Raw genomic sequence first — 24,657 nt, forward strand, 5'->3', positions numbered from 1 at the left:
TGTGGGATGTTTAGTGTTTGTCTACAGAGATCTTCTCTTTCAGGTTTTGCCTAATCTCTTCATGTAGAACTTAATGTTTTCTTGAACAGTATATTGATGATTTTTTTTTGAGTTTTTGAAATTTTTTTATTTCAATATTTAAATTCTGTTCAGAGATCTTTGTTTTAAAGGAATCTCTATGATTATGAAACTTGGTTGGATTGGATACACTGAGATGTTATAAGCATCATTTTGATTGAAGAATCATTACTGTTAGATATGCAATTTGATGACCATAACTGTCATGTAGGTTATGACCCCACCACAGTAAAGGTCAGGTGTTGGATACAACCCCACCACTGTAAAGGTCAGGTGTTGGTTACGATCCCACCACTGTAAAGGTCGGGTGTTGGTTACGACCCCACCACTGTATACGTAAAGCTCGAGTGTTAGTTACGACCCCACCACTGTAAAGGTCAGGTGTTGGTTACGACCCCACCACTGTAAAGGTCAGGTGTTGGTTACGACCCCACCACTGTAAAGCTCGGGTGCTAGTTACGACCCCATCACTGTAAAGGTTGGGTGTTGGTTACGACCCCATCACTGTAAAGGTCGGGTGTTGGTTACGACCCCATCACTGTAAAGGTCGGGTGTTGGTTACGACCCCATCACTGTAAAGGTCGGGTGTTGGTTACGACCCCATCACTGTAAAGGTCGGGTGTTGGTTACGACTCCACCACTGTAAAGGTCAGGTGTTGGTTACGACCCCACCACTGTAAAGGTCGGGTGTTGGTTACGACCCTACCACTATAAAGGTCGGGTGTTGGTTACGACCCCATTACTGTAAAGGTCAGGTGTTGGTTATGACCCCACCACTGTAAAGGTTGGGTGTTGGTTACGACCCCACCACTGTAAAGGTCGGGTGTTGGTTACGACCCCATTACTGTAAGGTCGGGTGTTGGTTACGACCCCATTACTGTAAAGGTCAGGTGTTGGTTACGACCCCATCACTGTAAAGGTCGGGTGTTGGTTACGACCCCATTACTGTAAAGGTTGGGTGTTGGTTACGACCCCACCACTGTAAAGCTCGGGTGTTGGTTATGACCCCACCCACATGTAAAGCTCAGGTGTTGCTATGTAGAGTTAGTAATTCACTCATTAATAGTGATAAAGTGTTTGATATGAAAGGGAAGAGACATCAATATTGTACGAATTGGATTTATTTCGACATTATTAGCTTTTGACGATGTCTGAAATTTTGTGTGTAGCTCCATTTCCATCAGAGCAGGACACGGGGCTAACATTTTCTTACAAACATATATTTCTAACCATACTAGTATCTATATGTCACATTAACATCAGACAGGCATGCATCGTTACACCTTGCGATACTCGTGTGATGTCGTAATGGATTTTTCCATCCTTCTGTTCGGCTCATCCCTCAATGTATTTAACAAATATTTCGCTGTTACATTAACCATCCCATAATTCTCTTATGTGAGGATAACATAGTTTGATTTGTGTGGCAGGTCTTCTGTGTGAACAGTAAATGACGTTAGCCATAGCAGTGGAGGACTTTATGTCGCTGATTGATTGGGAGGTGACGCCCGAGTCCGTACAGTAATCGGGTGTAATGGCATTTACTTATAACTCGGCCTCGGCCTGTTGTAAAACATCCTTGTTCGGCGACATTTGATAGGATTTGTTCATAAATACTCGTCATATGAACCATATGAATTAAATATAGTGTAAGGCATATTCTCATTCTGACCGCTGACAGACCGATGGCTCTACTTCACCCGACGGAGGGTTTGACTATACAGACTCAAGAACCTTCCTGGTACTTCTCTCTACTCGTACAACAGCATGATTCTATAAACTGTATATCCATGCTTATTGTGTTATCATAATGAAAATGTGCTTTTCAGTTCCAGGACTTTTAATCATGTCCCTAAAATTAACGATTCAGTGACTTGAAATAAGACTAATGTCTGCGGGGATTCCACTTAATGTAATATTCTACTAGTCTGAGAAAAATATCATAATACCAGGGATATTATAATAACTTGTCAAGCAATTATATATACATGTATACCCCAAGAACCGAAAGTCCGAATACCATCATTGTAAGAAGAGATTGAAAAACACGGAATAACACTACGAAAAATGTGTGTTACAACTGAAATGAATATGTGAACAATTTGGTGTTTTATCTAGAAGTTGATTACCAGTAATTTTGCATTTTGTCAGAATCACTACAATGTAAGTTTCAGCAAATTTCTACTTTCACTTTTATAGTCTCCTTCAGATATGACATTAAAATGAAGTCAGCGAGCAATTGTTATGTAATATTCAGTTGAACTAATGAATACCGAATAAAAAGATGCACAAATTATCAGATTGATGATTTGTTGAGTTTCCGACTAAAATATCTAGATCTGTTACCATGCTCTTATAAATAGGATCATTAACTTAAGGATATAAGAGTTTAAATTTGATATGACAAAACCACACACTATTTTTAACAGTGTTAGACAAGATTAGCTTAGAATTACAATTCTAGTTTCTTGTCTCTGATTGAAATGTACAAAGTTGATTAGTTCAACTATTTGTTTAGTTGATTATTTCCATGTACCTGGTAAACAACAAGTTTTTTGTTATAAAGTAAAACTACTGGTGAGCGATGCAGGCCCTCTGGGCCTCTTGTTATATAAAACTTAATCCTGGAAATGAATTAAGCAACAGTATTCCTGTGAATACTTTAGAGTAGAAAATTACTTCCTGAAGAAGTGTAATCATTGTTCGTAAATCATAGAGAAAACTCAACTGCCGGAAAATGGATGTGAAATCTGTATACTCGGTGTTGTATATCTGTCTGGGAAACCTTATTTGGGAAATGTTTATTATCTCCGGGATCAAGTGGTTGGCTTAAAGGGACAATGCAATTGAAACATTTGATGTGAATGTCTCATAATGGACAGAATTGTGATAAAATTATATTGTTGAGAAAGTACATAGCTTCTGTCTGGTTTAATCAACAACCAATCATGTTGATAACTAAATAAATGTACTTTCAAAATGTGAGAATTTTTGGTATTGTAAACAGTTCATAGAGTTAACCAACATATCACTTCATTTTATTCATTCCACTTTCTTCATTACCTTTTATTGATTCTTCATTTATGGAAATTTTAAAAGCTGAGGTTTTGGAATTGTCATATGATTTCCCCAAAGTTGTTGATACTAAGATTAAAGTTTGATTAAAACATATCCTCAGCCGTACCCGCAGAACTATCGTGAAATATCACTCCCTTAAAAAATTATATGTGATGGGGAAAACATACATGATCAGTAGATGATGAAGAGCATGGATTTTATGATGGCAGCAGCCGTACCAGGCACTGAAAACAAAGAATAAGAAAGTCCATTATTGTTATTGCTTAACATGTGCTTCAATAAATTCTGTACCAGCCGTCAAGGAGTTTCCTATTTAATGTTATCAGTTATGACTATTGTGACAGAAATGTTCAAGCGTCGTAGAGTTTGATCAATGTTATAACAGTTATTGCATTATTTGTATAAAACACTCGTCTGGGGCAGGTGGCTGTCACAGTGATGCTGAGACAACAGAAAAAACAACAATTAAAAAGTAATTATTGGTATAGCCAAGTTATCATTAGGGCGTAAGAGTTGTACCTCCTACTCTGTTTGCATTATCGTAGGAGGCAGCTAAATTTGGGCTCTTATCTTTTTTCTCTTTCTTATACAACTTTCTCTAATCTGATGTCTCCCTTGACATTGCCTTACTTTTGGCATTTGGTGAAGTGTTTGCCCTGTGATGAAGGCTTTGTTTTATGGCCCCTGAGCAAGAAAAGTCTCTAAAAATGGTAGCTTCTATTCTGCCTAATGCTCAGCAGGAGTGGGATGACTGGTTCGCTTATCGTCTGCATGATTGAGTATAATGTAACAGAATGGAGTGTCCTGCTGGGTGTCTTCAGCATGTGACAGGATGGGGTGTCCTGCTGGGTGTTTTCAGCATGTGACAGGATGGTGTGTGTCCTGCTGGGTGTCTTCAGCATGTGACAGGATGGTGTGTGTCCTGCTTGGTATCTTCAGCATGTGACAGGGTGGAGTGTCCTGCTGGGTGTCTTCATCATGTGACAGGGTGGGGTGTCCTGCTGGGTGACTTGAGCATGTGACAGGGTGGAGTGTCTAGCTTGATGTCTTCACTATGTGACAGGGTGGGGTGTTCTGCTGGGTGTCTTGAGCATGTGACAGGGTGGGGTGTCCTGCTGGGTGTCTTGAGCATGTGACAGGGTGGGGTGCCCTGCTGGGTGTCTTGAGCATGTGACAGGGTGGGGTGTCCTGCTGGGTGTCTTGAGCATGTGACAGGGTGGGGTGTCCTGCTGGGTGTCTTCAGCATGTGACAGGATGGGGTGTCTTGCTCTTTCTGGGTGACTTTAGCAACATGCTTATCAGTTCAATGCTATCACTATGAGGCAAACATACTGCAACCTTCGAAAACACACACATACACTACACATAGTATATACAGCTAACATACGTACAGGGGAGGCCGTCCTTAAATGCCATAGCTGCTGGACATTAAACAAAACACAACTAAACTAAAACCAAAATCAGTTGAGGGATTCAGGCTTAAGTACAATGAAAAAACGTCAAGCCTTTTGACAGACATTTTCTTTTAAACTGCATTCAACTACATGTAGGTGATGCAAATAACATTTCAACACAAAATAGTATATAACACTATGTGTATATGGCATTGAACGGGCGTGTTATCATATTGTTCCGCACCATGGTTACTCTTGTTGTTTCGTGTATAACATTGGGGAAGTTCAAGTATAATCAATGATGTATGAATCTTGATACAGACTATAGCTGCTTTGTAAATTGATGAGGCCATTAAAAATTGATATAAGAATCTTGATAAGACTATAGCTGTTTTGTATATTGATGAGGCCATTAAAAAGAATCTTGATACAGACTATAGCTGTTTGGTATACTGATGAGGCCATTATAAAGAATCTTGATACAGACTATAGCTGTTTGGTATACTGATGAGGCCATTAAAAGAATCTTGATACAGACTATAGCTGTTTGGTATATTGATGAGGCTATTAAAAAGAATCTTGATACAGACTATAGCTGTTTGGTATATTGATGAGGTCATTAAAAAGAATCTTGATACAGACTATAGCTGTTTGGTATATTGATGAGGCTATTAAAAAGAATCTTGATTCAGATTATTGCTGTTTTGTATATTGATGAGGCCGTTAAAAAACTTAATATATTGACAAAGTACATTCATTGTGTTGATGAAAAGTTCATGGCTTTACACAAAGCTGTAAACAGCACAATAAATAAATGCACAAAATCAACACAAAGTTTATGATATTGTCATACAATTTACTCAAGCTCAAATTTAATAAATATGTTATTTTAACTTCAGCATGGATACAATTACTGAACACTGATAAGTAATTTGTCATTTGTGGTGTGGATACATACTGAACACTGATAAGTAATTTGTCCTTTGTGGTGTAGATACATACTGGACACTGATAAGTAATTTGTCCTTTGTGATGTAGATACATACTGGACACTGATAAGTAATTTGTCCTTTGTGGTGTAGATACATACTGAACACTGATAAGTAATTTGTCCTTTGTGGTGTAGATACATGCTGGACATGTACACTGATAAGTAATTTGTCCTTTGTGGTGTGGATATATACTGAACACTGATAAGTAATTTGTCCTTTGTGGTGTAGATACATACTGGACACTGATAAGTAATTTGTCCTTTGTGGCGTGGATACTATTACTGAACACTGATAAGTAATTATATATAATTTGTCCTTTGTGGTGTGGATACATACTGAACACTGATAAGTCATTTGTCCTTTGTGGTGTAGATACATACTGTACACTGATAAGTCATTTGTCCTTTGTGGTGTAGATACATACTGGACACTGATAAGTCATTTGTCCTTTGTGGTGTAGATACATACTGGACACTGATAAGTAATTTGTCCTTTGTGGTGTAGATAGTAGATACATACTGGACACTGATAAGTAATTTGTCCTTTGTGGTGTAGATACATACTGGACACTGATAAGTAATTTGTCCTTTGTGGTGTAGATACATACTGGACACTGATAAGTAATTTGTCCTTTGTGGTGTAGATACATACTGGACACTGATAAGTAATTTGTCCTTTGTGGTGTAGATAGTAGATACATACTGGACACTGATAAGTAATTTGTCCTTTGTGGTGTAGATACATACTGGACACTGATAAGTAATTTGTCCTTTGTGGTGTAGATACATACTGGACACTGATAAGTAATTTGTCCTTTGTGGTGTAGATACATACTGGACACTGATAAGTAATTTGTCCTTTGTGGTGTAGATAGTAGATACATACTGGACACTGATAAGTAATTTGTCCTTTGTGGTGTAGATACATACTGAACACTGATAAGTAATTTGTCCTTTGTGGTGTAGATACATACTGGACACTGATAAGTAATTTGTCCTTTGTGGTGTAGATACATACTGAACACTGATAAGCAATTTGTCCTATAACCTGTGGTGATGTGGATACATATTTAACACTGATAACCAATTTGTCCTTTTACCTACACATGGATATAATTATACGAGTTTAAAGATATTCAGTGAAACAGTTTCACCACAGTGTTTTCAGAGGAAGGTGCTTTCTGTGTCGTAGATTTTGCCGTTGCCGTTGGGTTTTTGCACACCGCCTCCCCGACTATTCATTGTACTTTCATACATGACATATCGGTACTGATTCTTATTTTTCTTGCATGGAATAAACATTTTAACGAAAACGCGACGGAAACGTTTACCGAACAGACAGTATATAACAAAGTTGATGGCAGAGTTGATCACGACCATCAGATTGCTCAAAGTCGTGAATCGGATGTAGTGAAGCGAACAGTTTAATACGGTCACGTCAAAAATAGTCCACAGGATGTTGTCAATTACCGATGGCAACTGACACACAAGGAACACCATGACAACAGCAATCAACATTATAGTAAGGTTTGGCTCCTTGGGGGAAACTTTGGGTGTTTTTGAGTTTCCCACGCTCATCTGGCGTCGATTCAATTGTGCCACTTTGACTGCACGGATAAGCTGGAGGTTAAGAACAGCTAGGAAGGAGAATGGAAGCAAGAACATGATGAAAAGTTGTAAGTAGATAAAGTATACCTCCCGGTAGGCTTTACTTGTCCCCAGCTCCGTTTGTTGGATGTGAGGCTCCGTACGATTGTAGTAATCGTTCCAGACTTCGGTGGTCTCCGACTCAAGGAACCTTGGTATGTTGTATATCACACAACACAGAAATATCAACACTATGACGCGCTTTGTTCGCGACCTGGTGCAGGTATTGGCAGCCTGAAGAGGGTGACAAACGGCGATGTAGCGCTCAACTGTGAACGCCAGGGTGGTGTAGATAGTGCCAGTCTGGGCGACAAGTGCGATAGGGTAGCAGAACGGATGCATGTACTTGTAGGCGTAGTAATAATCTTTGAGAAATCCCTTCTCTAGGTATAGCGTGGGAAGGGCGAGAAACAAGCACATGGACAGCAACACTCCAGTGTCATAGACGGCCAATGATATCAGGTAGATTGATGTTGAGCTGTCCATCATCCGATGTCGCAAGACCAGTATGGACAAGACATTTCCCACAATGCCATACACCGTTATTATATTCGCTAGGACACCCCAGGTGTAGAATTGAAATGTAATGGATGATTCAGTGTCGCAGTCATATTGACCCCCAATGTTTTCTGACCTGTTGAGGTCAAAGATCACCGTTGTGTTGTAATCTAGGTCAGTTAACCCATTGTCGTCCATGTTGGTTTGTTTGGACACCCAGGTTACCAATCTGTAAAAATCCAAAAGGAGAGAAAATTGTCACTGCTCACACACATATGTACAGTAGGGATTGTTTGGATCCATTTAATCATTAATGCATGTATAGAACTTTTGTGATTTCCAAACCTGAATAAGGAGGTGAAGAGCCAGTAAATGTATGCTATTAGGCTATTATTAATGTCAATTCAGGTCGTAAAAACACGGTAAAATCATGCATGTTACAAATAAGTTTGTTGACTTGCTCTATTGCCGTTGTTATCATGAACACTTCTAAGTTTCCAAATCTGCACGCCTACTTTATCAGAATAATAAGCACTACATCAACAGTGTCAGAAGAACCTGGGAAAACCCTCAATTTAAGATTTCTAGGGAATGGTTCTCAACAGCGAAATTTGATTCTTAATCTCCATTAAATGGTGATGACATGAAAAGCCATTGGGATGTTGTAATCATTTAGCATTATACCGAAGCCTTATTGGTTTCCCATAATAAGGCCCGCTGTCAGGCAATACAATACAATTAGCCCTGGGAGCAGGATCATTGTTAATAATAACATTGTCACAAAGTGCTGTAATCACTCGTTAAAATAACCTGCCAGTTTAAAATTATTTTGAATTCCTTTTATTTTTTGTCTGATGATAAACTGGGTGATAATGTGTGATTACTTTCAAACTTAATCTTGTCTATAACCTTTATTAAACTAGCTGGTCTTAATTTTGTTAATCTGGTTTGTGACCTTTGTTAATCTGGTCTGTGACCTTTGTTAATCAGGTCTGTGACCTTTGTTAATCTGGCCATGACCTGTGTTAATCTGGTTTGTGCCCAGTGTTAATCTGGCCATGATCTTTGTTAATCTGGCCATGACCTTTGCTAATCTGGCCATGACCTTTGTTAATCAGGTCTGTGACCTTTGTTAATCTGGTTTGTGCCCAGTGTTAATCTGGCCATGACCTTTGTTAATCTGGCCATGACCTTTGTTAATCTAGCCATGACCTTTGCTAATCTGGCCATGACCTTTGTTTATCTGGTCCGTGACCTTTGTTAATCTCAGGTCTGTGACCTTTGTTAATCTGGCCATGACCTTTGTTAATCTGGTCTGGGACATTTGTTAATGAGGCCATGGCCTTTGTTAATCTGGTCTGTGCACAGTGTTAATCTGGCCATGACCTTTGTTAATCTGGTCTGTAACCTTTGTTAATCCAGCACGTGACTTTTGTTCAACTGGTTTGTTTGAAATTTGTTGATCTGACCTTTTTGAATATAGCTTAAGTGACCTTTGCTAATATTAACAGTGACATTTGTTAAAAGTTTTTACTCTTAACTGGTAAACATTTTATTATGACAAAGTATGCAAAGTTGTGGAAGGTCAAAATCTTTGGATCAAAGGTCAAGGTCACTGGGTCAAATGTCAAGGTCAAATTTTGTATCTTTCGCTAGGTCAAATGTCAAGGTCAAATTTTGTATCTTTTATACTGATTAACTTTCTGTTATAACATTTTGAAGCAGAATCTGTCAAAATGAAATAAGGAGTCACCTGAGGAAAGGTCAAATTTTGTATTTTTTTACCAGGGTTTTTTCTAAAGTTTTTGTCCCAGGTGCAAGATCAAATGAATTGGTAATGCTGTCAAATGTGAAATGGCGAATAATCGGGCAAAATGAATAATTTGTAGATTTTTCAGTTTCTCTTAAAAAATTATTTATTTAAATTTTACCTGTTATTTTGAGAAATTGTGTTCTTTGAAATTCGATTTTTTTTCTCATAGCCTAGGACTAGCACATAGTTAAAACTTTAGTACATCTAGATGTATAGCTTATAGTACAGGCTTGTTAAAAATTCAAATAGTCAGAATGAATTTTTACTAGTTTATTATACTACTGTATATCAAATATGTAGCTAAACAAAACTTTGATTTAATTTTGAATTCAATTACCTACCTAAACCTAATTTAGTGTGAAAAGAGAGAGAAAATAATCTAATTCAATAAGCATACTAATGACCAACACTAAAAATGGTAACAGTGACCTTGACCTTGACCCTAAAATACTGAAACTTAATGACCTTGTCTGAGAAATTATGGTCTTTTTATCTTCTGGGAAGTTTGATTTTTATCTTCTGGGAAGTTTGATCTTAATCTCGGTGAAGCGTCTCATACATACAAGATGGATGGATAGAGAAAACCTAATGTCCACTAAAAGGGGACAAATAGAAATAGAAAAATAAATTTTAAATTCTGGATTCTATCTTTGGATGTTGGTCCTTTTAGAAAACAAACTTGGTAAGAATGGCATCATTTTTGAAGGATATGTCAACTTCAGTACTTTACCAAAAAATCCTACATGAAAAAAAATATATTGAATGGGTGACAAAGATTTCTACAGTGATGGTTATTTATCACTTTCCAAGTGATACATGCTGTATATTTTTTTTTCTTCTGCCTTGATCACGGTCAAGCAACACAACAACTGTTACTAAAAATAGCGATGTTTTACGACCTCATTGCAACAGAAAAAACCTGATAATATTCTGATGTACACTTTGGAAATTAAATTTTGAAAGGATTTAAATATTCTTTTTACAAGTTTTCTTAATTTTCACATTGAGCATAATTAAATGTACATCTTGCAAAAGCAACCATCCAATTTGGAAGTTTTCGATTTATATTATATCATTGGCAAATTTGATATTTTAGCAAGATTTTCAGACATGAATATGTTTGGTTCATTATTCAGCACCTGTTTCTACTGTAGGGAAATATCTAATGAACATTTTATAAAGAAATTATGAAGCAAATATGGTCAAAACTAAACAAGAAGTCAGCTTTTCAAAGATCAAGGTCACTGGGTCAAAGGTAAAGGACATTTGGTTCCAAAGGTCAAGAAGTACAATGAACGATTTTTTTACTATGACCCTGATTCTTGGTGGGGGAGGTGTTTAGAATTTAAATAAAATAAATTAAATCTAACAATTAGAGTTTGATACTGGTATTTTCATTTCTGTTAGCACAGCCGGATCTGATGTGTATGATGTAAATTTTGCTCCTTTGCCTCACGACGGGGTCCTTGACGACTATCATTGTCTGCTCATCTGGCCAGTGACTATATTGTTAAGGTTAATCTTGCCAGTTACCAGTTGCTATGGCAACATTTTTTTTCTTATAATTTTGGAAACAAAATGAATAATTATGAAAAAAGTTTTCAATTAATTACACCTAATGTATAGTGACTGATTTTGCTGATAAAATAATGTTTATTGTAGATAATGTTAAATGTTTCACAAAAGTTTGACGAATTGTCAGCTGAGTTCTAGGTGAATTTGTTATAACTCGGGCAATATTTGTATTTATAGGAGTATAATCATCTAAAATAGACTATTTTATAACATATGAATAATTAATTGCTCATTTTAAGATGTATATAAAAATTGCATCTAATACAAAACAAATGAAAATGAAAAAAGCCCTGAATTGAAAGAAAAAAATCTGATCTTACCTGTTAAGAAAAATTGATGTCTCTGCAGATCACAATTAAATGTTAAGATGGCATATTCCTCACAGAGTAGTGACACAAATTTTGTAAGTAGGCTCCTGTAAGTCTAGACACAGTTTGAGTGAGCTGCTCTGAGTCTAAAAGACACTTTGAATGAGCTCCAGTTAACCTTAAGACACATTCAGTGAGCTTCTATAAGCCTAGGCTTTATAAGCAATGTCCTGTAAATCTATCCAAATCTGGTGAGCTTCCATGAGTCTAGAGACACTTTGAGTGAGCTCTTGTGAGCCTAGTGACACATTTTGTGTGCTAGGTACTTTATGATTGAGCTCATCATATTATATAATGAGCCTGGAGACTTTTGTAAGCGAGCTCAGATTTTATGTGCAAGTTTCTATACCTGTAAATCTAGAGACACTTTGAGTCATCTCCTGTGAGTCTAAAAACACTTTGTGTGAGTTTCTGTATTCCTGTGAGTCTAGTAACACTTTGAGTGAGCTCCTGTACCTGTAAGCCTGGAGACACTAAGTGAGTTCCTTGAGTCTAGTAACACTTTGAGTTCCTGTATTCCTGTGAGTCTGAAGACACTAAGTGAGTTCCTTGAGTCTAGTTAAACTTTGAGTGAGCCCCTGTACCTGTATCTCTGGAGACAGTGAGTTCTTGTGAGCATGTAAAGTTGCTCTCTTGTCATGACAGCTCCTCTGGAACAACCCTACCACATCTCACTAAGCTGTCCACCAGCTCCTAATTCACGACCCTACCACATCTCAGTAAGTTTGTGTATGCTCCAATCTGATATAAAGTTTGCTAGGTATGATATTAAGGGCACTGACCAAATCCTGGCAAATCTTACTGACCAGTCTTACTGACCAATCACAGTGCTGTGCCTTGCCTTAACAGCTGTCAAATGACAACAAGCTCTCTTGTAATATTGATCGGATCAGGGCCAGTAAGTGTAGAAGTGTGTCCTTATTGCCTTCCAATGCGCTACATTGAGATATTTGTGTATCCTCCCTCCTCTCTATCTGTTATTATTATTGGCCTAACCTCTATGTATCGTAGGGATTGGTCCGTAGGGTTGCTGGGTCAGAGTTGGGTGCTAAGAGATAACAAGCAACTTTAACAACAGTGATACATTGTATTGCCGTTCATTCACACTTTCCTATCAATGAAAAAAATTGTTTATTTACTATTAGTTGGTACTGACAGAACATCGATGAACAAATAGTTATTAGAGCCCCCGCATCTCACAATGTCCAATTCTCTATATAGTAATCAGGCTGTCTGTCTGTCCAAATACATTTTTGACTTTTTCTCAATAACCAAACTAGCTATATATACAGAGGCCCATGATATTAGACTAATAACATGCTTGGATGAATGGCTACCAAGTTTGTTCAAATAAATGACCTTGACATACTTTGAAGGTTACAGGGGTCAACTGTGTTAAACTCTTTAAACATAAGTTCTTCTCTATAACCATGTGACCCAGAGTCATGATATTGTGCTAGTAGCGATGGCTGGGATGAAGTACTGCCAAATTTGTTCAAATGAAAAATCTTGACCTTTAATATATTGGTTTAAAGTCAGAGGGGTCAAATGTGTTCAAATGTTTAAAAAAGTTCTTCTCAATAATGAAGCGACCCAGAGTCATGATATTGTGCCAGTAGCGATGGTTTGGATGAAGGGCTATCAAATTTGTTAAATTAACCTTGACATGTACTTTCAAGGTCATAGGGGTCAAGTTTCCTTCTTCTTCCCTATAACTAATGGGCTTTAGAGTATTGATATTAAGCTAACATCATGCTGGGATGAATGGCAGCACAATTTGTACAAATTGATGACCTTGACCTACTTTCAAGTTAAAAGGATTCAAATGTGTTGAAATATTTAATTGTCGTCTTCACAATAACCATTAAAAGGCCTATAGGGTCATGATATTGGGCAATTTACATACTGGGTTGGATGGCTACTGAAATAATTCAAATAAACAAACCTTGATACACTAAAGTCACAGAGGGGAATTTGTGTTAAATCTAAGTTTAAAAGCAGAATATCAGAACTGAGGTGACATCACCTGAAGGCCCATTAGGCAGTGAGGTTCTTGTTCGGTTTCAGCACAATATGTCAAGTTTGTGTTCAGGCTGTTGCACTCATGAAGACACTTTCTAGTGCTTCCTTGAAGAAAGTGCTTACATGGAGAAGCTTTACGTGCTCTGAGGTTAAATGTCAAAGGTCAAGGTCACTGTTAGTCTTTTGTTGTGAATACATAAACAGTTAAGCATGCTATCTTGAGGTATGTTACAGTAAGTGATAATTGCACATTAAGCCTTGATCAAGTGCAAAGAAAGAAAGTGTTTTTTTAAGGATAGCTTTTCAGACTGGAAGGTTAATTAAGTGTCAATGCAAGCCACGTTTAAGATCATGGTTACTGAAAATACTGAACCCGGAGGAACATGCTGTCAAAAATACATCTTATAAGGCCTTAACAGAGGGCCAAACATTTTGAAATTTCTTGAGGGTGTCACCGTGATATACAGATGTACAATAGGTCTTTAAACATGTAAACCCTATCTGTGATTTTTTTCCCTCACAAAAACATTGTCTGGGTCGCAAGTTCAAAACACATGAGGCAGTTGCCTGGTACTGACCATAGGCCGGTGGTGTTCTCTGTGTACTCCGTCTTCCCTCCATCTCCAAAACCTTGCAGGCACATCCTTAAATGATCATGGTTGTTGATAGGACATTAAACAAAATAAACAAAATAAAAATAAAAATGACTCTGGTTGTGGATAGAACATTAAACAAAATAAACAAAATAAAAATAAATAAAAAAATAAATAAAAAAGATCAATGGTATTGTTGAGTTGTCCCCTTTAATTTCTCTTCTTAAAGGAACATGTTGTCAACAATTCTACGACAGAAATATTAAAAGTTCGAATCAATATCCTGATACCAGGTTAGTGAGGGTATCAATTGAGGCTCCTCGATCCATTACTGGTTATAAGATGACGTGGTACTATTTTTGCGTGATCATTAACTGCTCGGAGTGTACGTGACAATCAGTGGGCAGTGTAACTGAGACATAGCACCTGAGGAGATACTGGCTAATTGTATATGTTCATATAATGGATCCAGTTTCTATAAATCTCCACGTGTTTCAGAGAATCGGATAATTGGATTCGCTCATTTCACTGTGACATTGTATGTAAAGAACCATATACATGCTTTCTAAAACATCTGATAAGGACCGTTGAAAATGTTTATGGCCGTACTGATTTGCGACAGATTTCTCTGCTTTCTGATAAAGGATACCATGCCAGGATATTCTGCACCCAGCTATATATAGCTAGCCACATCATGTTTGCGAGGTCGTCAATAGATGGCTTTCTTTTTCTGTTGTAGTTTTCCTTTTAGATATATCAAACAAACTTTACATATATGGTGCTGTGTGTTAAATATTTGATGTAAAACTCAAGTCCTCAGGGATGGAATTTTGAAATTTTGATTAAAAAAATCTCCCTAATTTTTACATAAGAACTATTAACAAATTTGGTATTCCTGTCAGTGCATAGAAAATGTGCATATGTGATAATAAAAATTCTGAAGCAAAAAAAAATCTGTCAGCTACTAACTTAAAATGATTACAGAAGGGATTCCAACAATAAAAATGTAATATTACTGTCCAAAGGAAACTGCATGGCTGATCGCCAGATTGTTATGCTGTTGTAAATATGCTGTTGTTACCGTTTTACTGGACATTACTGGACATTATGGACATTACTGGACATTACTGGTATCAGTTAGGTGTGGTTCGATACCTGTATGATAGTGAGCTTAACACCCACAGTCCAGCTATCATTATTGAAGTAATAGGAACAGCAGGATTTTTTTTACCTCAGTTGTTTACACTCCAGAAACAATAGGAACGACAGGCACTTATTACCTTAGTCACTTACACTTCAGAAACAGCCAGAACACCTGAAACTTCTTACCTCCGTTGTTTACACTTCAGAAACAACGGAAATAAAATACATTTCTTACCTCAGTGACACTCGATCCAGAAACAACGAGAACAACATACATTTCTCACCTCAGTCGTTTACACGCCATCAGAAACAACGGGAACAACAGGCACACATTTTTGGCAATCTAACCTCAGTTGTTTATTTTCTCCAGAAACAACAGGGACTAATTAATTCTTACCTCGATCAGAACATGGAATGTTAATTGGTGATGTTACAGGCCAAAGTAATCAAAATAGACATCAGAACCGGGAGTGTCAATGGGTCATTTCACAGGCCAAAGTAATTAAAATATATACATCAGAACTTGTAATGTTAATTGGTGATGTTGCAGGCCAAAGTAATCAAAATATACATCAGAACTTGTAATGTTAATTGGTGATGTTGCAGGCCAAAGTAATCAAAATATACCTCAGAACTTGTAATGTTAATTGGTGATGTTGCAGGCCAAAGTAATCAAAATATACATCAGAATTGTATTGTTGATTGGTGATGTTGCAGGCCAAAGTAATCAAAATATACATCAGAACTGTATTGTTGATTGGTGATGTTGCAGGCCAAAGTAATCAAAATATACATCAGAACTTGTAATGTCAATTGGTGATGTTGCAGGCCAAAGTAATCAAAATATACATCAGAACTTGTAATGTTAATTGGTGATGTTGCAGGCCAAAATATGTATCATAACCTTAATGCTAATGGGAATCTGGTACTGTAGGATCTAAATTCTGGGATCGCTGTACATATTAATATAGCCAAAGACAATACTGATTTTATAGCTGGTAACAGTTTTTGTTTATAACCATTTTATCTGGTATCATAAAGAAAATTGAATATGTGTGTATATGGATTCAAGTTTCATGGCAGAGACAATTAAGGAACAAAAGATAATGAAAAACCCATATATTTTTACACATCTCATTAAAATGTGATGGAAATTTTATGGTATTTTACACTTAATTCTTATCATGGAAGTGTGGTACATGCTGTATTTTATGGCTTTGTCCTTGTATTTTAAAAGTTTATCTCCGATTCAGTATTCGTAACACCTAGTACGACAAGAGAGTCGGTAAATATGACAAAACCTAGCAGGGATATGTCCGTCAAATTCTCCGTCAGTACGGAGTAGGAAATATCTTTCCAAGGTCAACTCTCCAATTCCAATATGTCAGACTTCTTTGCCTCCAGTAGCATTCTGGTTCCAAACACTGATCGTTTGATACAAGAAAAACGTGATTTGAATTTTCTCTGGACATGCCATTCCGACACTTGCAAGGGTAAACTGGAAATAATGGAAAACTGAACTCAATTCCAATCTGCCAAATAAAGAGAATCAGACGGAATTTAAGAGAAACCCTAGCCTTTAATGGTGATATGTGTTTCAGATCAGGCTTCTCATATTCTACATAGAAGTTATAAGGACCCGCATCAGTGATATGGTTGCCCTTAACTGATATAGTACAGGTGCCCTAAACTGATATACAGGTGACCTGTGACCTATAGTAATCACTCTTTCTGTCCGTCCATTCATCTGTTCATTCGTCCACACATTATATTCCCAGCTGATAATTTAGGTATTTATATGTTGACCAATTTACATGGAATGTGGTCAAGAAGTCCAGTTTGAAAAAACAAATATGTACTGAGGTCACAAATCAAGGTTAAAAGTCAAGGTCATTAGATCCAAAGGTCAAAGATGAGCATTTTGTTATGACCATATGAACGTAAGAATTAAACAATTCAGGTAATTAACAACTGACTAAAGGTCATGATCACTGGGTCAAAGGTCAAGGCCAAATTTTGATTTTTTTTTTTACTGATAAACATTTTATTATTATGACATTATGAATCAATGTTGGTCAGTATTGATTAGGGATGCTTGAAGGAAAAGTGTTACCTTGGACTGTTATGGTTGGGGGGTTGGGGGTTGGGGGGGGGGGGGGTTGGGTTCGTTTGGATGGGGTTTGTTGAAACCTGTCAGTGTGGTTGTACAATATCAGTATGCGGTGTTCATGAGTAAAAACATAAGGGGAAATCTGTCAAACCAAGGTTGAAATAATTATGTGCCAATTTCTTCCATCACCAGAATCTATATAAATGTGTTCTATAGTAAGGAAATACAGGAATTATCAGGTTACTGGCCATCTCGTCCAATTACTGGGGGAGGGGGATTGCTTGTGTAGCCAGATAATCAGCTGTTCCTGGTGGATCATTAATAATTGTCCAGGCAGACTTACCCTCCAGCATGTAGATACAATTTTACTGATGTACTTCATAACCCCAGACAAAAAATAGAGAAGAGAGTGATGGGGTAAAATATATCATTTGCCCCTTATACCTAACAGGAGTTAAGACAAGCTGTAGGTGGGAGGACTGGACTGACGGTAAAATATATCATTTGCCCCTTACTTAACAGGAGTCAGACAAGCTATAGGTGGGAGGACTGGAGTGTACTGAATCAACTTAAAAATTCACATGATTTCAATATTCTTTTTATTTATTTAAAAAGCCATAGAACAGATGCGTGATACAGGCCCATTGGGCCTCCTGTGTTTAACTCTTTCCGTACTTTGTGTTCCTTCCGGGTTCCGTACCCGAAGTAGTTATTAGGCTCGCCCCCAGAAGTTAAAACAAAATGGCAGACTACATGTGCATATTTGGTGTGTTGTTTTTATGTAGAAACCCAAAGTGTTACATTTGTATAAAATTAAGAAATATTTAACTCAATAAGATCTAGATGTCAGATTGAACATTTTGAAACATCCTAGACACTGATATCTAAAATGCAACTGTAGGAAGCCGCCATATTGTTTACATCAACAACATATTGAGAAAATATCACATATTACTCTTAACGGAAAAACATGTAACCCAAACAAAATAAAAACAAATTTATCAACCAAAATGTTTGTTTCAAAACTTTTGAACACTTTTTATATGTCATTGCATTGGATTATTGTATATGTATGGTGATGTTTTCAACAAATCAACACTTCAATAACGTCAACCAAGCCTGTCGACTATAGTCGACAGTGAGGAAGAGGGAGCTTAAATTATGTCGACTATAGTCGACATCAGGGAAGAGGGAACACATTTTTATGTTGACTATAGTCGACAACGGTACTGAAAGAGTTTTGTTTGTCTAATATGGCTGAATGTCCTAAACTTTATTTCTGATTGGTTACAGTGGTACGGGAGTCGAGGACCAGATAGGACCGGCCACACACCAGGCTATCCTAAAGCAGCCTTCAGCCTACTGTATCACAGAGGGTCAGATGAGGGAAGATGTCCAGTCTACATATGTGGTAAATTAAGTCTTTGACCACACTGACCATTCAATTTTCCATAAACTTTAATTGACCATTCACCACACAGACCATTGGCCTTCTGGATACTGACCCACCCATAAAGTTATATAGTTCCCAATAACATTGATTTGCCTTCAGGACAATTTCCCTCAGTATTTTAGTCCCATACAACATTGGCCCTCTGGATATTGGCCTATACACTTACTTCGATCAGCATTGACTTTCAGGATACTGGTCCACAAATACAGTCTTAATTAGTCAACCCACAACATTGGCCTTAAGGATACTGACCAACCAATACAGACTTCAAAGTCCCCCACAACGTTGGCCTTCGTGATACTCATTGGCCCACCCATAGGGTTTTAGTCCCCAACAACATTGGCCTTTAGGTTACTGGCCCACCCATAGGGTCTTAGTCCCCAACAACATTGGCCTTTAGGTTACTGGCCCACCCATAGGGTCTTAGTCTACCACAACATTGGCCTTTAGGTTACTGGCCCACCCATAGGGTCTTAGTCTATAACACAACATTGGCCTTTAGGTTACTGGCCCACCCATAGGGTCTTAGTCTACCACACCATTGGCCTTTAGGTTACTGACCCACCCATAGGGTCTTAGTCCCCAACAACATTGGCCTTTAGGTTACTGACCCATCCATAGGGTCTTAGTCCCCAACAACATTGGCCTTTAGGTTACTGGCCCACCCATAGGGTCTTAGTCCCCAACAACATTGGCCTTTAGGTTACTGGCCCACCCATAGGGTCTTAGTCCCCAACAACATTGGCCTTTAGGTTACTGGCCCACCCATAGGGTCTTAGTCCCCAACAACATTGGCCTTTAGGTTACTGGCCCACCCATAGGGTCTTAGTCCCCAACAACATTGGCCTTTAGGTTACTGGCCCACCCATAGGGTCTTAGTCTACCACAACATTGGCCTTTAGGTTACTGGCCCACCCATAGGGTCTTAGTCCCCAACAACATTGGCCTTTAGGTTACTGGCCCACCCATAGGGATGTCTTAGTCCCCAACAACATTGGCCTTTAGGTTACTGGCCCACCCATAGGGTCTTAGTCCCCAACAACATTGGCCTTTAGGTTACTGGCCCACCCATAGGGTCTTAGTCTATAACACAACATTGGCCTTTAGGTTACTGGCCCACCCATAGGGTCTTAGTCTACCACAACATTGGCCTTTAGGTTACTGACCCACCCATAGGGTCTTAGTCCCCAACAACATTGGCCTTTAGGTTACTGACCCATCCATAGGGTCTTAGTCCCCAACAACATTGGCCTTTAGGTTACTGGCCCACCCATAGGGTCTTAGTCCCTAACAACATCGACCTTCAGGTTACTGGTCCACCCATAGGGTCTTAGTCTACCACAACATTGGCCTTTAGGTTACTGGCCCACCCATAGGGTCTTAGTCCCCAACAACATTGGCCTTTAGGTTACTGGCCCACCCATAGGGTCTTAGTCTACCACAACATTGGCCTTTAGGTTACTGGCCCACCCATAGGGTCTTAGTCTACCACAACATTGGCCTTTAGGTTACTGGCCCACCCATAGGGTCTTAGTCCCCAACAACATTGGCCTTTAGGTTACTGACCCACCCATAGGGTCTTAGTCTACCACAACATTGGCCTTTAGGTTACTGACCCACCCATAGGGTCTTAGTCCCCAACAACATTGGCCTTTAGGTTACTGACCCACCCATAGGGTCTTAGTCCCCAACAACATTGGCCTTTAGGTTACTGACCCACCCATAGGGTCTTAGTCTACCACAACATTGGCCTTTAGGTTACTGGCCCACCCATAGGGTCTTAGTCCCCAACAACATTGGCCTTTATGTTACTGGCCCACCCATAGGGTCTTAATCCCCAACAACATTGGCCTTTAGGTTACTGGCCCACCCATAGGGTCTTAGTCTACCACAACATTGGCCTTTAGGTTACTGGCCCACCCATAGGGTCTTAGTCCCCAACAACATTGGCCTTTAGGTTACTGGCCCACCCATAGGATCTTAGTCCCCAACAACATTGGCCTTTAGGTTACTGACCCACCCATAGGGTCTTAGTCCCCAACAACATTGGCCTTTAGGTTACTGGCTCAACCATAGGGACTTAGTCCCCAACAACATTGGCCTTTAGGTTACTGGCCCACCCATAGGGTCTTAGTCTACCACAACATTGGCCTTCAGGTTACTGGCCCACCCATAGGGTCTTAGTCCCCAACAACATTGGCCTTTAGGTTACTGGCCCACCCATAGGGTCTTAGTCCCTAACAACATTGGCCTTTAGGTAACTGGCCCACCCATAGCTATAGGGTCTTAGTCCCCAACAACATTGGCCTTCAGGTTACTGGCCCACACATAGGGTCTTAGTCTACCACAACATTGGCCTTCAGGTTACTGGCCCACCCATAGGGTCTTAGTCTACAACAACATTGGCCTTTAGGTTACTGGCCCACCCATAGGGTCTTAGTCTACCACAACATTGGCCTTTAGGTTACTGGCCCACCCATAGGGTCTTAGTCCCCAACAACATTGGCCTTTAGGTTACTGGCCCACCCATAGGGTCTTAGTCCCCAACAACATTGGCCTTTAGGTTACTGGCCCACCCATAGGGTCTTAGTCTACCACAACATTGGCCTTTAGGTTACTGGCCCACCCATAGGGTCTTAGTCCCCAACAACATTGGCCTTTAGGTAACTGGCCCACCCATAGGGTCTTAGTCTACCACAACATTGGCCTTTAGGTTACTGGCCCACCCATAGGGTCTTAGTCCCCAACAACATTGGCCTTTAGGTTACTGGCCCACCCATAGGGTCTTAGTCTACCACAACATTGGCCTTTAGGTTACTGGCCCACCCATAGGGTCTTAGTCCCCAACAACATTGGCCTTTAGGTAACTGGCCCACCCATAGGGTCTTAGTCTACCACAACATTGGAGTTTAGGTTACTGGCCCACCCATAGGGTCTTAGTCCCCAACAACATTGGCCTTTAGGTTACTGGCCCACCCATAGGGTCTTAGTCCCCAACAACATTGGCCTTTAGGTTACTGGCCCACCCATAGGGTCTTAGTCTAACACAACATTGGCCTTTAGGTTACTGGCCCACCCATAGGGTCTTAGTCCCCAACAACATTGGCCTTTAGGTTACTGGCCCACCCATAGGGTCTTAGTCTACCACAACATTGGCCTTTAGGTAACTGGCCCACCCATAGGGTCTTAATCCCCAACAACATTGGCCTTTAGGTTACTGGCCCACCCATAGGGTCTTAGTCCCCAACAACATTGGCCTTTAGGTTACTGACCCACCCATAGGGTCTTAGTCCCCAACAACATTGGCCTTTAGGTTACTGGCCCAACCATAGGGTCTTAGTCTAACACAACATTGGCCTTTAGGTAACTAGCCCACCCATAGGGTCTTAGTCCCCAACAACATTGGCCTTTAGGTTACTGGCCCACCCATAGGGTCTTAGTCTACCACAACGTTGGCCTTTAGGTTACTGGCCCACCCATAGGGTCTTAGTCTACCACAACATTGGCCTTTAGGTTACTGGCCCACCCATAGGGTCTTAGTCTACCACAACATTGGCCTTTAGGTTACTGGCCCACCCATAGGGTCTTAGTCCCCAACAACATTGGCCTTTAGGTTACTGACCCACCCATAGGGTCTTAGTCCCCAACAACATTGGCCTTTAGGTTACTGGCCCACCCATAGGGTCTTAGTCCCCAACAACATTGGCCTTTAGGTTACTGACCCACCCATAGGGTCTTAGTCCCCAACAACATTGGCCTTTAGGTTACTGGCCCACCCTTAGGGTCTTAGTCCCCAACAACATTGGCCTTTAGGTTACTGGCCCACCCATAGGGTCTTAGTCCCCAACAACATTGGTCTTTTTTTTACTGGCCCACCCATAGGGTCTTAGTCCCCAACAACATTGGCCTTTAGGTTACTGGCCCACCCATAGGGTCTTAGTCCCCAACAGCATTGGCCTTTAGGTTACTGGCCCACCCATAGGGTCTTAGTCCCCAACAACATTGGCCTTTAGGTTACTGGCCCACCCATAGGGTCTTAGTCCCCAGCAACATTGGCCTTTAGGTAACTGGCCCACCCTTAGGGTCTTAGTCCCCAACAACATTGGCCTTTAGGTTACTGGCCAAACCCATAGGGTCTTAGTCCCCAACAACATCGGCCTTTAGCTTACTGGCCCACCCATAGGGTCTTAGTCTACCACAACATTGGCCTTTAGGTTACTGGCCCACCCACAGGGTCTTAGTCCCCAACAACATTGGCCTTTAGGTTACTGGCCCACCCACAGGGTCTTAGTCCCCAACAACATTGGCCTTTAGGTTACTGGCCCACCCATAGGGTCTTAGTCCCCAACAACATTGGCCTTTAGGTTACTGGCCCACCCATAGGGTCTTAGTCCCCAACAACATTAGCTTTTAGGTTACTGGCCCAACCATAGGGTCTTAGTCCCCAACAACATTGGCCTTCAGGTTACTGGTCCACCGATAGGGTCTTAGTCCCCAACAACATTGGCCTTTATGTTACTGGCCCACCCATAGGGTCTTAGTCCCCAACAACATTGGTCTTTAGGTTACTGGCCCACTCATAGGGTCTTAGTCCCCAACAACATTGGCCTTTATGTTACTGGCCCACCCATAGGGTCTTAGTCCTCAACAACATTGGCCTTTAGGTAACTGGCCCACCCATAGGGTCTTAGTTTAACACAACATTGGCCTTTAGGTTACTGACCCACCCATAGGGTCTTAGTCCCCAACAACATTGGCCTTTAGGTTACTGGCCCACCCATAGGGTCTTAGTCCCCAACAACATCGGCCTTTAGGTTACTGGCCCAACCATAGGGTCTTAGTCCCCAACAACATTGGCCTTTAGGTAACTGGCCCACCCATAGGGTCTTAGTCCCCAACAACATTGGCCTTTAGGTTACTGGCCCACCCATAGGGTCTTAGTCCCCAACAGCATTGGCCTTTAGGTTACTGACCCACCCATAGGGTCTTAGTCCCCAACAACATCGGCCTTTAGGTTACTGGCCCAACCATAGGGTCTTAGTCCCCAACAACATTGGCCTTTAGGTTACTGGCCCACCCATAGGGTCTTAGTCCCCAACAACATTGGCCTTTAGCTTACTGGCCCACCCATAGGGTCTTAGTCCCCAACAACATTGGCCTTTAGGTTACTGGCCCACCCATAGGGTCTTAGTCCCCAACAACATTGGCCTTTAGGTTACTGACCCACCCATAGGGTCTTAGTCCCCAACAACATTGGCCTTTAGGTTACTGGCCCACCCTTAGGGTCTTAGTCCCCAACAACATTGGCCTTTAGGTTACTGGCCCACCCATAGGGTCTTAGTCCCCAACAACATTGGTCTTTTTTTTACTGGCCCACCCATAGGGTCTTAGTCCCCAACAACATTGGCCTTTAGGTTACTGGCCCACCCATAGGGTCTTAGTCCCCAACAACATTGGCCTTTAGGTTACTGGCCCACCCATAGGGTCTTAGTCCCCAACAACATTGGCCTTTAGGTTACTGGCCCACCCATAGGGTCTTAGTCCCCAACAACATTGGCCTTTAGGTTACTGGCCCACCCATAGGGTCTTAATCCCCAACAACATTGGCCTTTAGGTTACTGGCCCACCCATAGGGTATTAGTCCCCAACAACATTGGCCTTTAGGTTACTGGCCCACCCATAGGGTCTTAGTCCCCAACAACATTGGCCTTTAGGTAACTGGCCCACCCATAGGGTCTTAGTCCCCAGCAACATTGGCCTTTAGGTAACTGGACCACCCATAGGGTCTTAGTCCCCAACAACATTGGCCTTTAGGTAACTGGCCCACCCATAGGGTCTTAGTCCCCAGCAACATTGGCCTTTAGGTAACTGGACCACCCATAGGGTCTTAGTCC

The 24,657-nt window shown here is 40.3% G+C and overlaps 2 protein-coding genes across 2 annotated transcripts in view; one reads left to right on the plus strand and one right to left on the minus strand.

Annotated features, from left to right (window-relative positions):
- The window catches only part of LOC117337448 (leucine-rich repeat and coiled-coil domain-containing protein 1-like), a 98,282-nt gene that overhangs the window by 13,054 nt on the left and 60,571 nt on the right, over positions 1–24,657 (plus strand). Inside the window, exon 5 of the mRNA XM_033898436.1 lies at positions 18,604–18,721. Coding sequence (XP_033754327.1) covers positions 18,604–18,721 — 118 coding nt within the window. The remainder of the gene's footprint in view (positions 1–18,603; positions 18,722–24,657) is intronic.
- LOC117337449 (FMRFamide receptor-like) lies at positions 6,056–11,742 on the minus strand. Its single transcript, XM_033898437.1, has 2 exons — positions 11,395–11,742; positions 6,056–7,915 (listed from the first exon to the last, which is right to left on the minus strand). Exon 2 carries the CDS (start codon positions 7,882–7,884, stop codon positions 6,706–6,708), a length of 1,179 nt encoding a protein of 392 aa, XP_033754328.1. The 5' UTR covers positions 7,885–7,915; positions 11,395–11,742; the 3' UTR covers positions 6,056–6,705.

Source organism: Pecten maximus, chromosome 11, assembly GCF_902652985.1.
Source record: "Pecten maximus chromosome 11, xPecMax1.1, whole genome shotgun sequence".
Classification (NCBI taxonomy): Eukaryota; Metazoa; Mollusca; class Bivalvia; order Pectinida; family Pectinidae; genus Pecten; species Pecten maximus.